We start from the raw sequence: 14,426 nt of genomic DNA, 5'->3' as shown, positions 1-14,426 counted from the left end.
ATACAACGAATGCATACATCGCCCAGATGTCTGTCTCGGAAGGGAGGGCGGGGCGGCGTGAGGGGGGGTGCGCCCGGGTGGGAGATGAAAGGCAAGGAGTCACCGCGCTTCCCCGACTCATCCTGTGCTCCAGGCGGAGTGAGAACCGGCACTGTCACCCGACAGGGACGTCACCGCGGAGAGCAGCATCTACGGCAGCAGCCCCTGTCCAGGCCTCCCTGCTGGGCGAGCCCCCAGAGCCTGAGGCCCTGTGACCAGCGAGTCCTTGACATAACAGTGGCTGTGACATGTCACAAGGTGAACGGGGACCACTGTGAGCGCGCACACACGTGTGTGCGTGTGTCCGTGTGCGTGCGTGCACGTGTGCGTGCGGGTGCGTGTGTGCATGTGTGTGGGTACGTGTACGTGTGGGTGCGTGTGCATGCGTGTGGGTGTGTGTGCATGTGGGTAGGTGTGCGTGCATTCATGCATGTGTGTGTGTATGTGCGTGTATGTGTGTGTGTGTACGTGTGCATGTGCGTGCACAGACAGGCTGGAGTGTTCTCTGGCGGGACCGCCCCGGGCCGGGCGCCTAGGCGGCGGGCATGTCGGCCTTGCTGAGCGCGATGGCCAGCTCCAGGTCCTCCTGCTCCTGCCGCCGCAGCCGCGCTAGCCTCTCCTGCTCGGCCTTCTCGCTCTCCCGCTTGGCCCAGGCCATCTGCTGCTCCTCATTGCCAAACTGCAAAGGAAAATGGAGGTTGGGTTACTTGGCCCAGGAGCTGCGACCTGCTGCTTGGGGTGGGGGGACTGGGGCACGAGGACACCCGTCACGTGCTGTCGGGGTGCAGGGAGATGCAATGCTGGGGTGCGCTGGGTGGGGGGGGTGCGCTGCCTGGTATGCACGTGAAAACCAGAAAACGCCAGGAGCCCATGTCTTGGTCGGGAGCGGGCAGGGAACACGTGCTCCCCAGTCCCGACCCACAGTCACATGCACCAAGAAACAGGGCTGAGTCTGACCCCAGCTACCACCTCGGACCTCAAAGAAACTAGCCGCCCAGCCCTCTGCAGGGAGCCAAAGCAGGCAACTGCCAGACACCCATCTGGGGACACAGAGGGTTCCCGCACGTCCCCAGCTAGGAGTCTCTGAGGCTTCGAGGGGGTGTGAGGGAGGGGCCCCCGCCCCACCTCCTCTCAGGGCGCGACACTGATCTCTGCTCCACAGCAGCCCTCAGCTGCGCCGACGGGCTCAAATAGCAAACCTACAAGGCCTGGGCCTCGATGACAGGCCGATGACACCAGCGGGTGGGAGGCGCTGGGACTGGAGAGTTCTGGCACACGCACGGCGCTGCGTTTCAAATGCGCGCAGACGACACGGTCTTGCAATGTGGCATCGCTACCCCAGCCACGGCCTGGGGAGCTCTGGGCCCACTAGGAGCCACCTCGTACTTGAGCATTTATAGGAGCCCTGGCATTTACGCTGCCGATCCGTCCAGGAGCTCTTGACGTCCTTTTCCAAAAGGTCCAATAAAAAAAACCACTTTTTTAAACAAAGGAGGAAACTTTTAAACAAGATGGGTGGTTTCAAACCATCCAAGGCACCTTAGCTCTACAGAGAGCACAGCAAAGCTAGATCTCACATGCTCTTCCCCGGGTGTGGGTCTCTGGTTCTCCCACGGGCCTGAGTCACATGCCCCTCCACCCCTTCACCCCCCGCCCCCCGAGCAAAGCTGCGGCCTGTCCATGGGCTCGGGTCCCTTCGTGTCTCTCTTCTCAGCCCCAGCTCTGCCGGCTCTCTGCTAAGCACAGGAGGACACCAAAGAAAGAGGCAGGCCGGCCCTCTGAAAGGCGCCCCTTGGGAGCAGACATACAGACAATCCCGATCTGACACAGGCTTCGTGGAGGCCCGAACAGACCCCACTGGGAGCACCGGGGAAGGAAGCACGACAGAAATTCACAGCTACTTCAGCACACATGTACTGAGCCTGAGCGACAACCTGGGGGGTGAGCTCCTCTGACAGGTGGAGATGCGGAGGCCTGGGGACAGGGGGGAGGTGGCTGCAGAGCCTGGGCCCTCAACATGCTGGACCTTCTCTCTGGGTCTGGGTCTGGGTGGAGGGGGCGGGGGCAGCCAGTTACAGCTGCAGAGTTGGGGCAACAGGGCACCTTCAGAGTGAGGCGCTGGGTGGGGGCGCCAAGCACCCAAGCCTGGTGCTGCCAGAACAGAGCACGGGGTGGGAGGGGCTGCCAGGGGCTTGTGTGCAGGTGTGCTGGGGGTGGGGGCCGTGGAGGGAGCCACATGTGGCCTGGAGAAGGAGGTGGGGCAGGAGAGGAGGCCTCCCTCCACCGGGCCTTGGGGGGTCAGGTAGGGACAGGTACGGACAGGGTCAGCATGAAGAAGAGCCATCCCCAGGAAGAAAGGCTGAGTCCTAGTTTCTTAGAGAAACTACCCAGAAAAATGTTCAGGGCCTGATGGGTCTCCAGGTAGGACTCCCTGGAGTCTGGTCCCCACCCCTCCTGTTTCCATCATAGAGAGCCTCCACCCCCGCACTCTCTGGGGACTTTTCCAACACCTCATCAGGAGAAAAACAAGGAAAAAACCACAAATAGTGGCAGAAACGGCTTCCCAGTGCTGCTGACAGGGATCTCGCCCTCTGTCAGCCCAGAGGAGGGGAAGGTGGGGGCTGACAAGTAATGGCCAGGCTGACCCAGCCACGGCCTAGAAGCCAGGCCAGAAGGGGTCAAGTATCAGTGGAGGCCACGGGGCCGCACCATGATTCCCGCCCAGCCCCAGAGTCTCGGGATGTCCCTGCAGAGCCTCCTGCTCAAGGGGTCCCCATTTTCAAATGAAATGTGCTGAAAGGAACATTCCAGATGCCTTCAGAGCAGACTGGGTTGAGGCCAGCTTCTGGATCCCGTCTGGGGTTTGTGCGCACTTGAGAAGCAGGCTGGACCGTGGTGTCCGAGAGAGAGGACCTGGAGGAGGAGGGTTGCTTGAGGGTCCCTCTGGGCCTCCAACCAGCAGAAGAGCCTCTCCTGGCCCCGGTGGAGACTCCTCGACTAGGTCACTCTGGTTCTCCGACCCGCATGCACCATGACGGCCAGAACCTGGGGCGCCTGTGGGTGCAGCCGCCACTCCAGGAGCGGCAGGTGACTCCTGCTTCACCCCTGCGCCGTCCTGGAGCTGAGACAGCGGGGCACAGAATGCCACCACCCGAGGCATCTCCCGGGCACAGGGCGGACGCCAAGTGGTTTTCCTTCAGCAGCCTCTCGGCAGAAATCCGGGGTTCAGATGGCTGCACACACGAAGGGTGCGCACCCGGGGCCACTGCTCACCGGGGCTGAGGCGTCCGACAGCACCCGCCCTGCCCCGCACGGGCCGCCTGCAGCCGCCTCCCGCTGGCTCACTCCCGCTGCTGTCAGGGTCACATCCAACTGGTCCGACGACCCCCGGCGCGGCACATCCCATCTGAGTCGCTCTGCTCTTAGTGCAGACTTGCAGAAAAAAGAGCCGTTTTGCTACCCTATAAAGGCTACTTCCTAATAAACACATTTGCCTGAGACAGAAAGTCTTGTTTTTAAACAAATCTCGGAGACGTTTCCTGTGAACGGCTACAAGCACAAGTAACCCATTGATGGAAACTCGGGGCTCGTCATTGAGAGGCTTCCAGAGGGGCAGAGCCCGGGGCGCCTGGGGGGGGCTGCCCACACGTGTGCCATCAGCCTCCCTGAAGTCCAGCGCGGCTGACAGCATGTCCTGGTGGCACTCGAGAACCATCTGCGCTGAAGGAGCCACGCCGCCAGTCCGCTGGGCAGTAAGAGACCTCCCAGCATGTACCTCGGGGAAGCGGAAATACACGGCCTGGAGGGCCCAACTCCCGCCTGTCCTGAGTTAGCACAAACCTCCGAGGTCCTGCGAACCAGAAACCCCTGGCCAACGGACTGGGTCCCCGGATGTCACAAAAATGCAAAGGCATCCTAAGTGCCCTGAGGTGGGACAGGCTGGCCATTTGGGGACTATGGTATGACCAAAGGGGACAAACCAGGCCTGTCAGGTGTCGTGCCTCTCCCGTACTCCATGCACTCAGAGGGGCCAAAGCCCGCTGTCGGATGTTTCCTCTGGAAAAACTGGGGCATCTGAAGCGGGAAAAGTGATTTTAAACAAAGAACAAATGGGGCAGAACTTGATCCCCCACGGGGAAACAAGGATGATTCAATACTGGGGGTGTTTCTGGAATGACCAGAAATAGTGGGCCAAACGATAGCTTAACACCTCAGCGTTTTTTGTTGTTTTTTTTAATATTCTCCCCCAACCAGCCACTGGGTGCGGGGTGGGGCACAGAAACAGAATCATGCATTTCAGAAAGAGAACAGTCATTTCTCCAAATTCCCAATCACATCTACTTACCCCTCTTCCCTACCCAAAACAGAGTACCTGATTCCTGCGTGAATAGCTCTCTTTTTCTCGACACTGGATATTTTTTTTTCCACCAAAACACAAACGCAGTACTATTCAAGAAATGGTAGATAAAGCGGGTTTTGTTTTTGGCTTTTATTAATACCGTCGCCGTTTGGATACATCCACAGCGTGCACCGGCTATCAACAAAATCGAGCTAACTGTAGTTGTAAAACATTTACAGGTCGCCCAGAGCCGGGACCACGCTGGCGTCTTGGGTGACGGCAGGGAAGCTGCAGGACAGCCGTGCACGAGGTGGATCTGAAGCAAATTGGGCGCTCACCGGGCACCGACAGGGCAGAGCTGGTTTTAAGACCAATATTCTAGGAGTCAGGGCGTCTATTAAACAATGCATCTCGCACCGAACCAGGAAACAAAGTACGCTGCAAATTCGAATGTAAAAACAGTGCGCCACAGACGGTGAAACCAATTCTGGGAAGACAACATCTGAAGCTCTCTGAGAACAAGGTTCTTGGTACCGAGGAAGGTGCTGGAAATACCCCCACGTGACAGCACTTGGCAATCCGGAATCTTTTTTGCACACCGAGAAACAACGGCCAGGCTTTCCAGATCCCAGGATTAGCTTCTGAAAAGGCACTTCACCACTTTGCTAAATGGCTCCGCGAGGGTTTGGGTTTGGGTTTTGGTTTTGGTTTGGCAAGGGGAAAGGCCTTCAGAGCAGTTGTTCTAGGCTGGATTTCTTCCCGTCGTAGCTGGGAACTGAAGTAAGTCCTAAAAGACCAAACTGCTCTTCCTCTGCGTGCCCTGCCTGGGTTCTTCAATCCTTACTTGCTGCTCAAAATGCCCTGGGGTGGGACCGTCACAACTCTTGCACAAAGACCCTTTTGGGGACAGTGAAACCCTAATGGGACTTTTGCGATCTCGTGTGCGTACTTCGGAAGCGTTTGACATCTCAGCTTCCAAAAATCCATGAACACCACGGCCTCCGGGCCACAGAAACAATAGAGTCTACTAGGAAGGACAGAAACGGGCACATCCGGCCACCCTGCTGGAAGAAAGCATGGCCTGATCACAGAGTATCCAAACTGCAGCTCTTTTTCTTTTTTTATTGAGAAATTGTTTTTCTTACAGAAAGCAGCAGTACAGAATAAATAACACAAGGGATAGCGTAGAGGTACCAGGAGACAGAAGCCAGGTGTGCCGTTTCAAAGAGACAAAAAAGAACCCCAAAGAAGCTGCAAGCGGAGGGTGGAGGGGTGGCGCACAGGGAACTCAACTTACAGAGGTGAAGTCTGCAAAGCCCAAGGAAGAGGCTTTAGAAGGTTTAGCTGAAGAGGAGGGAGCAAATGGATCTTTTCCACTAAACGGGTCCCCAAACCCCTTTTTATTTTGGAACGGGTCACTGCTGTCAGCCCCAAGTGGCTGGAATGGATCGGGGGGCTCGGGAAAGTCTGCAGAACCAAGCTGGCTTACAGGTGTACTTTTACCTGGAAAGTTCAGGAGAAAAAAAAAGGGGGGGGAGAAAAAGAAAAAAAGAAAAAGAAATACAAGTTACTGACCACAGACAGAACAGAGTGCTGACTAAGGAGGCCGGCGAGCGCTCTCAGGGACACCCTCTCCTTCTTTGGAAAGGGCCGGAATGCCGCCTGCTGGTGGGACAGATCCCAGGGGAATCCTGGATGGATCTTGCTTTATTCTCACCTTATCCCGGAGGCTTCACAGGTTTGTGGGCGATACAAGAAAACCACTTCAGACAAGCCCCTCCCTGCCCCACCCCACACAGCTAAAACGTACTGTCTTTACCAAGTTTACATGGAGACATGTTTCAAAGTGACTCATTTTAGTGGCAACACATTTACTATCACATTGAGTTTAAAAAAAAAAAAAAATCATGGCTGAGCAGAAAAATACACTGCAAGCTTCTAACAATAAAAAAATGGGCGGAGTAGTATCTGCGATTAAAAGGGGGGATTAGTTTCACAATATGGGATAGAGTTAGCACTGGTTGTGAGGGTCTGGCCTCTGCTGTCCTGAGGTTTTACATCGGTTCTTAGCTCCCGCTTCTGCCCTTCGGTGCTGGTGGCTCCAAGGGGCAGGGTTTGGGCCTTTCTAGGCTCTTGCTGAGAGAGTGGCTCTGAGATGCCTGGGTCCTAGCAAGGCCAATCTCAACCGGATGTGTGTGGGAAACACATGTTCAGAATCAGAGGGAACCTGGCCATGAGACCATGCTTGGGGCTGTGGCCTGAGGGCAGGTGGCTTCTCCTGACAAGTCCTGCCAATGTGCTGGAATGTTCCACGAGGAATCAGGGGCCTCTCCAGGCCTGCCTAGCAACACTTGATGAGTCTTCAGGGTCTGCCAGTTTTGTAGGCCAGGTTCCTGCCTGACGCCACTCATTTGCCCATTGGGGCACCAGGAGTGAGATGTTCAATTTAGTCCAAGCAGCTTTGTGTCCAAGCCCCAGGTTAGAGACTAGAGGATACTTAACATAATTCCAGTCTGTCAGTCCAGCTGCTTATGTTTACTCTTGCAATTTCAAAGCTGATGTGCACCAAGAACCCACAAGCCAAGGGCCACATTCCACACACAACCCTGGACATTTAGCTGCACATCCAGAAAACGCCCCCAGCCCCGAGCGGCACCTCCGGCGCCCCCATGCGGCACCTGAGCCTGGGATACCTGCCCTCCTCACCCAGCCAGCCTCTGCCACCCCACCCGCTAGCTAGAGAGAGGACCCGCCCGTCCATCTCCACGCCTAGCTCTCAGAAGCATCCTCTCTGATGCCATGTTTCTATGGGCCCCTGGCTGTCCCTAAGAGCTCTGGGGCCACAGCCTGCCTCTGCTTCTTTCAGCTCCAAGACCTCAACAAGGACAAGTCCCTCAGCCCCAGCTGGCCTCAGTTGCCTGTGTGTGAAGTGGGAACGAAGAGGCAGGGGCCAGATGAGGTGGCTGATGCACGCATAGACCCACAGGGCAGCACGCTCTGCGCCCCACCCCGAGGCTGCCCTGGCATCCCACATCACAGTGGGTGCTGCCTTCTCCGTCACACCGCCTGCCCCGGGCAGTTCCAGCAGGACTCGCACGGACCGAGGAGGGGGGAGGGGCAGGCTGGAGCAGAGGTCTGTCTCTCCCTGGGACCTCAAATTGATTCCCAGGCAGGCGTGGGGCCCAATGGTGGGCGGACCCTATGAGCTAGAAGGGTCCCCCCATGGAAAGCCTTTGCCGAAGCCCCCAGATGTGCCCCACTGACCCGGGTCACAGGACTGTTCCCCAGAAGGGTAGCGCCGAGTCCACCATGCAACAGGAATTAGGACTTCTCTCTCCCACAGCAACTGACTTGTCAAAGTGAAGGCCTGGGGGGTACCCCCCCCCACTTTCTGTACTGGTCGAGTCTCTAGTGCGGGTACCTCCTCCCCTATCCATGACAGAGCCCAGACCTCCTGCAAGCTGTCCGTCCAGCACCAAATGCTCCTCCCCACGCTATCCTCCCTGATGTTAGCTCTCCCACCTCCTCCTTGTCCTGGACTTTAGCGCAGCTCTGCCCCACTCCCCCCCCCCCCCCCCCCGGTCCGGGGTTTTGGGGCCGCCCCCCCCCCCCCCCCCCCCCCCCTCGCCGGGTGCAGAGAGCAGGGTGCTCTCGGAGCCCGCCACAGCTTGTCTAGCTTGTTCCACTGGCCCTGAAGACCTGCCCCCCCTCACAGCCACCATGCACAGCCAGCCTACTCCCTGGCCAGAGGGATGTGCCAACAGATGAATCAAGGCCTCCCTGGCCCCCAGAACTGTGGGGAGAGGAGACAGCTGTCAGGCGAGGCCAACCCAGCAGCTTGCAAACTCCAGGCTGTCCACCTAAGAACAATGGGGGGCCAGGCATACCCCAGAGGCACCCCAAGCAGGAAGAGTGGGCATGGGGCCAGGGTGCTCCAGTCCACATGCCTCACACCACCTCGAGACACCGTATTTCTCTCTGCAGTCACTGTCCCGAGCAAGCGGCCCTCATCTCTCCTGGGTCCCTGGGAACCGGCTCCCCACAACAGCCACTCTCCCTCTCGGCTTCCTGCCCACAGGCCATCCCCACCCAGCAAAGTGGCTTTTTAACACAGAGCTGATCCCCACGCTGCTTAGATCTCCCAAAGGCTCCAGGCTACCCTAGGAATACCCACCAACCTTCTCCACCCACCCCCTGCGCCCGCACCCGGCCTCCTTCTGCCCTGCCCAGCTCAGGCCTTTGCGCCTGCTGTTCTCAGGCTTAGGGGGCCCTTCCTCTGTGGGTGCCACACACTCAGAGGCCGCCCCTCCCCACTTCTGACTGAGATTCCTCCCTATCTGCTGCTCTGCAGCCCGTTTGACATTGTGTCCTTAGGTCACATGTGTATTTTTACTCTCACTAGAATGTAAGCTCTGTGAGGCTGGGGCCCCGCTGTCCACGGCTGTGTCCCCCGCCCCCCCCCCCCCCCCCCCCCTACCCCCGGGCCCCAAGCTTAAACCCCCCGCTGAATGAAGCTTTCCAAGCTCTCCCGCGCCCAGCCCTGCCTCGGGCCCATGCTTCCCCCATCTCGTGGTGCCTCCCAAAGGCCCCGCAACCCACGCCAAACTTCCCAACTTCACCCCTCGCCAGCCCTCCAGGGCCCAAGTGGTACCTCCTTCCCTGGGAAACCCCCCAAATCAGGGTTTTTTTTCTGGCTGGTTCTTCTGCCCAGGATGCACTCCTGTCTCCCTGGCACCTGTGTTCAACTCTTCCAGTCCAGCCCCGGGGCAGGCCAGATCCACCCCTGGAAAACCGGGAGCAGCACAGCAACCCCCACCCCACCTTGTTCTCAGATTCAGTTTCCTAATCCACGACAAGAGGTTGCTACGGGTTGAACTGCATCCCCCACAAATTCATGATGTTGTCTTCACGCCCAGCACCTCAGAAGTTGACTGTGTCTGGATATGGGGTCTTTGAAATGGCAGCTGAGGTAAAATGATGTCCTGTGGCTAGGCCCTAGCCCAGTAAGACCGGTGATTTTATAAGAGGAGGAGGCTAGGACACAGACACGCACAGAGAGAGGATGTGAAGACACAAAGAGATGGCCCACCACCAGCCAAGGACAGAGGCCCCGGAAGGAAGCAGCTCCGCTAACACCCCGATCTTGCACCTCCAGCCCCCAGAGCCGTTGAGACAAGGATATGCTTCTGTTGTTTACACCGCCCAGCCTGGGGTCCCGCTCGCAGCCTGAGCTTGCTCGCACAGGGTCAGGAGAAGGCCGCCCTGCGTAGCTACCAGGGCAGTCACTGAGAGGAGGGGCCGACCCACGACGGGGCTGATTGCTCTCGTGAATGCCCGTGAGCTGGGCCAACTCACTCGTGTGCCCTCTGTGGTGGCTTTCGTGCCACCACAGCAGAGCTGAGCCGGGAACACGTAAGGCCTGCGGGGGCACAAAGAGCGACTCTGGCCTTTCCCAGAAACCCCTCACATACCCGTGCCATGGAGTGGGCGCTCAGTTCAGGCACCCGCCAGGTGGTGAGCACATCACATTCTATTGCCCGGTGACCAGGCCCCTCTGGGAGACTGAAGGATGCGCCAGGCCCCAGGGAGGAGCCCCTGGGCCCCCACAAGGAAACTGAGGACCCCTGACTGCAGCTCTCTGCTCTGACAGAGCCACTCAGAAGCCCTGTGAGCGGCACAGTGGCACTTACAGCCTCCGGACGAGGGTGCCTTCCCCCTGGACCGCTTTGCAGGCACCTGCCCATCCCACCTCCTCATACCCCCCTCTGTACCCTCCCTCCCCACGGTGGAGCAGCACCACGTGCCAGATGCCTCCCCCAAGAGAAGAGGCACAGCCCCAGAAGAGGCCCCCCGTGGAGTATACCAGGAGGCCAGCTCCACCTCGCCTTCCACACCCCACGTGGTGGCACCATCCGAGGCCTGATCGCAGGCAGACACACGTGCTCCCAAGTGAAGCCCGTTCCGGGGGCTCCTGGAGCACCCACAGCCTTTCCAGGGCCTGGGAAGACTGGCCCTCATCTGCACACTTAGCCAGCATGTGCAAGGACCCTCAAGGCCATAGGCAGGGGTGCCGTGGGGGACAGCATCCTGAGGGTTGGGGACACAGGCTCGGGTTGCATGGGGAAGGGAAGCTGACCTCAGCCTCCAGGGTCCTCGAGGCCTGGCCACCCCCAGCCTCCTTCCCGTGGCCACCTCCACTGTTCTGACCACCCACACTGTCCAGCCTGGCACAGCCTCGCCCTTCCCCTGGCAGACGCTCCCCCAGAGCTCACTCCTCCCCTACAGGGCTCCCCACTGCCTTGTCCACCTCCCATGGCACCGGCCTTTCCCGCTCTGGCCTCCAGCACACGTGAGGGTCAGTTCCTCGTAGGCAGGGCTCAACAACTGGCACAAGTAAATACCACTCCCTGTCCCCGGTGGGGAGCGGGGGGTCCTCGTGGGCTGGGTGCTGCCATACGAGAGCCGCAGGACTGTCCCAAGGGACTGAGGCCCTTTCGGGGAAACCCTCTGGTGAGCTAGGAAAGAGTAAGGCATCTGGCTTCCCTCCTCTGCAAGAAAGAGCAATATTCACTGGTGCACTCTTGGGCTGATTTTTTTTTTTTTTTAATTAAAAACTAAAATGACAACGAACCGAACAGCAAAATTCAAATACAGGAAAAAGTAAAGAGTTGCTGGGGACGGACTGAAAATCTCAGGGCATGGCACAGCTCCTGGTTCAGCAGTAAGTCCAGGTGGACAGCTGCTCGATTTCTCGGATCATTTCTTGCAGGGTCTGGTCCAGAGGGCAGGTATAAAGGGGTCCCTAGCCCAGCCCCAAGGGTGAGCGCAATGGTCCGAATGTTCAAAGGTATTGCCCACTTCTGTGCTCTTTCCTTCTTTTAAACCGGGAACATCTCCCCACCCTGATTTGGGTTTGTTGTGGTTTTTAAATTGCTTTTGGGGGTAGTGGTTCAGAATCCAGCCCTGCCAGGATTTTAAGCTGAGGTTTCTGACAAGCCAAGAGGCGATCGGGGAGATGAAAAGCATCGTTCACATCAAAACTGCTGGGGCCTGGTCTTGCTCCGTTGCTGAAACCGTTATTATTTAGAAATCATGACTGTGTTAATATGAAACCAGGGCACATCAACTGCTCTTGATTTCAAAGGGAAAAAAAGAAACAGAACGGTTTTTTTCTCGGTTGTCTGTTTTTGCGCTTTGGCACGGAGGCCGAATTACTGGACCTGATGCGTGCAAAATCGGTGGCATCCCTGGCTTGGCCTGACACAGTACTGGTGACCAGAGGCTTTCTGCCAAGAAACGCACGCCACGACAGCCCTCGGTCCAAACTTCCTACCCCGCACCCCCATTTATTTTTAGCAGCTGCACTTTTAAAACATTCTGGGTGTAGTTCCTGCTTTTACATAACCACTTCTGCTAATACCTTAATCATTTTTCCGATTTTCTGAGGTGTACCTTAAACGTGACAAAGTTGTTCTCAGCTGCCTCCGGGGCCCCGAGCAAACTCACTGCCATTTTGTGCCTTTTCACGGCTCCAGGTACCATGAGTAAGGAAAGATGTTGACTGTGGCACGTTTCAGAGAAGGCAGCGGTAACTGGTTTTTAAAAAACTGCTCTAAGAGCTACGGGGGGTGATTCCCGACACACACCATGTGGGAGGCGCGGCACCACCGTTCCTAGATGTCGGCGGGCGCGGGGCACCACCCAACCCCTCGGCAGCGCGAAGGTGGGGAATGACGACCCCCTGGGGGCTGGAAGCTGCTGGCCGGCTGCCCACAGTGACTCTCCAATATTCACAGGAGTCCTCAGTAACAGGGGAGAGGAATGCAAGATTGAAGAAAAGGCAGAATAGGGCTTATTTCAAACCGCAGCAGTTTCAACAGTTACCCAAGCGGTGCACCGAAACCGCACACAGGACTGCCTTTAGCAAAAACAATATGAACCCAATGGTTTACCACAGTGTGTGCTGTTAAAAAAAAAAACAACAACAACAAAAAAACTCAGTGGCCGGCTCCACCCTGGTAGAAATTTCTTTAATTCTCCTATTTAACTTTTCGAGGCCGCGCATGCCCCTGTGCCCCCCGGGTCCCCCGGGCCCCGGGCAGGTGCTCCTGAGCGAGTCTCTGGCAGCAGAGTTCCCTCCTCGCTGCGCCTTTCCCAACACACTTTTCAGGAAACCGCTGCCCAGGAAGGGTCCCCAAGAGCCTGGCCCGTCCATGGGAACATGATGGAATGAACACTTGAAAGACCGTGAGCGCTCAAAACTCTCTGAGAAGGTAGATCCCTCTGTTCGAAAGTCTTACTTAGGAGGAGACAAAGAGGTTTTGGGTGACTTAGAGTATCAATAAATCTGATGGGTAAAGGTATCAAAAATACACCCAAGTGTGAGTTTGTTTTCATCCCAACTGGACACTTGCTGGGTTCTATTTATAAAATTCAGGGCCAAAGCTGAAACATGCAACTACATTTTTGTAGATGATAGATAATACGAAAACAACAAAACACAACAAAAAAATGAAAAACAAAGGGCTTGTGGTCAGGACAGCTGCCCCACCTTAGCTATTACCCTACACAACACAGGACGTTCACACAACTGCCATTTATCCCAACTTGGGACACCCACGCAGCTGTCACTCGCCTTACACAACAGGGGACACCCACGCAACTGCCGCTCATCCTCCACAGCACGGACCCCTACATGACTGCCAGGCTTCTGACTGTCACACCACACGGGAGAATCGCGGCTGGAGAGGGGCACTCCCTGTTTCCTTGGCTTCTCTCTTCCCACCCCACTGCCCCCCTGCCCTCGGCAGAAAAGCTTAAGTCGGGTGGGGGGGGGGACCATGGGGAGAAAGAGAGCGAGCAGGCTGTCCAGAGCACAACCTTTCAAATTCACAATCACTTGGGATTCTTTTACTGAAAGAGACTGCTTTTCAACAACATGTATCGGTGTTTCCCTCTGGTTCCCGCCTATGGTGGGATACGGAAAGCGAGCGACGGGACCTAATTCCTCAAAATGTGATGCGTGGGACCATCTAACGGCTTGCAAGCGAGGAGTCCTGCAGACGCCAGCCCTGCTCGCTCTCGCTGATGCACATGTGAGGGGAGGCAAACCCAGCAGATCAAAGCCATGCCAGGTAGCAAAGCCCTGGCAGATAAAATCTGAGGTCCCCACCATCACAGCATTGAGATTTTCCACTAAAAATATTTACTGAATTTTAAGAAAATCTGCTTAATGCATTGAAGGGAACAGGATGAGGTTTGGTACCGAACTGTTGAGAAAAGCTGAACAAATATTTACTATTATCCACCAGGCATCTCCACCACTGGTATGTTTTTCAGCCTCTGCGGTGTCTAAGGGTGGTCAAAGGCCATGGAAGCGAGCTGGGTGATGAGCCCCATGGATGTGGTGGGGTCAACCCACCATTACAAGAGAGAGGAGAAAAAGGGGAAGAAAAGTAGCCACACTTTTCGGGTCCTCAAAAGACAAATACTACTGGGAGTGAGAAATATCATTTTCGAGAAGTTTCAACAAAAGGCTCCTTTAGTTCTGAGCAAAAACAGGGAGGGGAGTTCGAGACTTAAGAATGAATTTACAAATCCCAAATCGGTCTTTACAACAAAAACGGTATGGACTGCAAGTCTCACAGTTCTGCTTTTTCAAAAATCACATTTGTTCTTTGATTTTTGCCTTTGACACGCTGCTGGAGCAGCCCTGCGTGCTGACCCGAACCATCCCCATCCCAGGGGCTCAGGGCACCCTCGGGGGACAGGGAGACACTCGTAGCTACCCAGCAGCCAAATGGGGGGAGCCCTGGGTCTGCGCCACAGGACCACGGTGGCCCAGCCTTTGTTCCTCCCTACAGAGGAGCTCCGAGGCTGCCAAAGCGCTACCCCTGCACAAAGGCGTCGTACCCACATTTAACAAAATCACCAGAGTGTCACGTGGCAGGTCAGAAAGACGGTCAGGAGGTGTGCGTGCACGGGAGCTGCAGGGCCCATCAGGAGCTCCCTCCTATTGTGGGGGCAGCCTGGAAGGAGGTAGGAGAGC

At 56.7% G+C, this 14,426-nt stretch overlaps 1 protein-coding gene across 5 annotated transcripts in view; it reads right to left on the bottom strand.

Moving 5' to 3' along the window:
• Nucleotides 1–451: 451 nt before the first annotated feature.
• The window catches only part of EPS15L1 (epidermal growth factor receptor pathway substrate 15 like 1), a 95,615-nt gene continuing 81,640 nt past the window's right edge, over nucleotides 452–14,426 (bottom strand). For 2 of the 5 annotated variants that reach the window (XM_021683279.1, XM_021683283.1), the window contains one exon: nucleotides 626–718. In XM_021683279.1, coding sequence (XP_021538954.1) covers nucleotides 708–718 — 11 coding nt within the window. In that variant the 3' untranslated portion in view covers nucleotides 626–707. Of the gene's footprint in view, nucleotides 719–5,675; nucleotides 5,882–14,426 lie in introns of those variants that run through there. The other 3 variants (XM_021683285.1, XM_021683282.1, XM_021683284.1) reach the window with 3 other exon arrangements.

Source organism: Neomonachus schauinslandi, chromosome 1, assembly GCF_002201575.2.
Source record: "Neomonachus schauinslandi chromosome 1, ASM220157v2, whole genome shotgun sequence".
NCBI lineage: Eukaryota > Metazoa > Chordata > Mammalia > Carnivora > Phocidae > Neomonachus > Neomonachus schauinslandi.
This window is presented reverse-complemented; position numbering and strand designations above follow the sequence as displayed.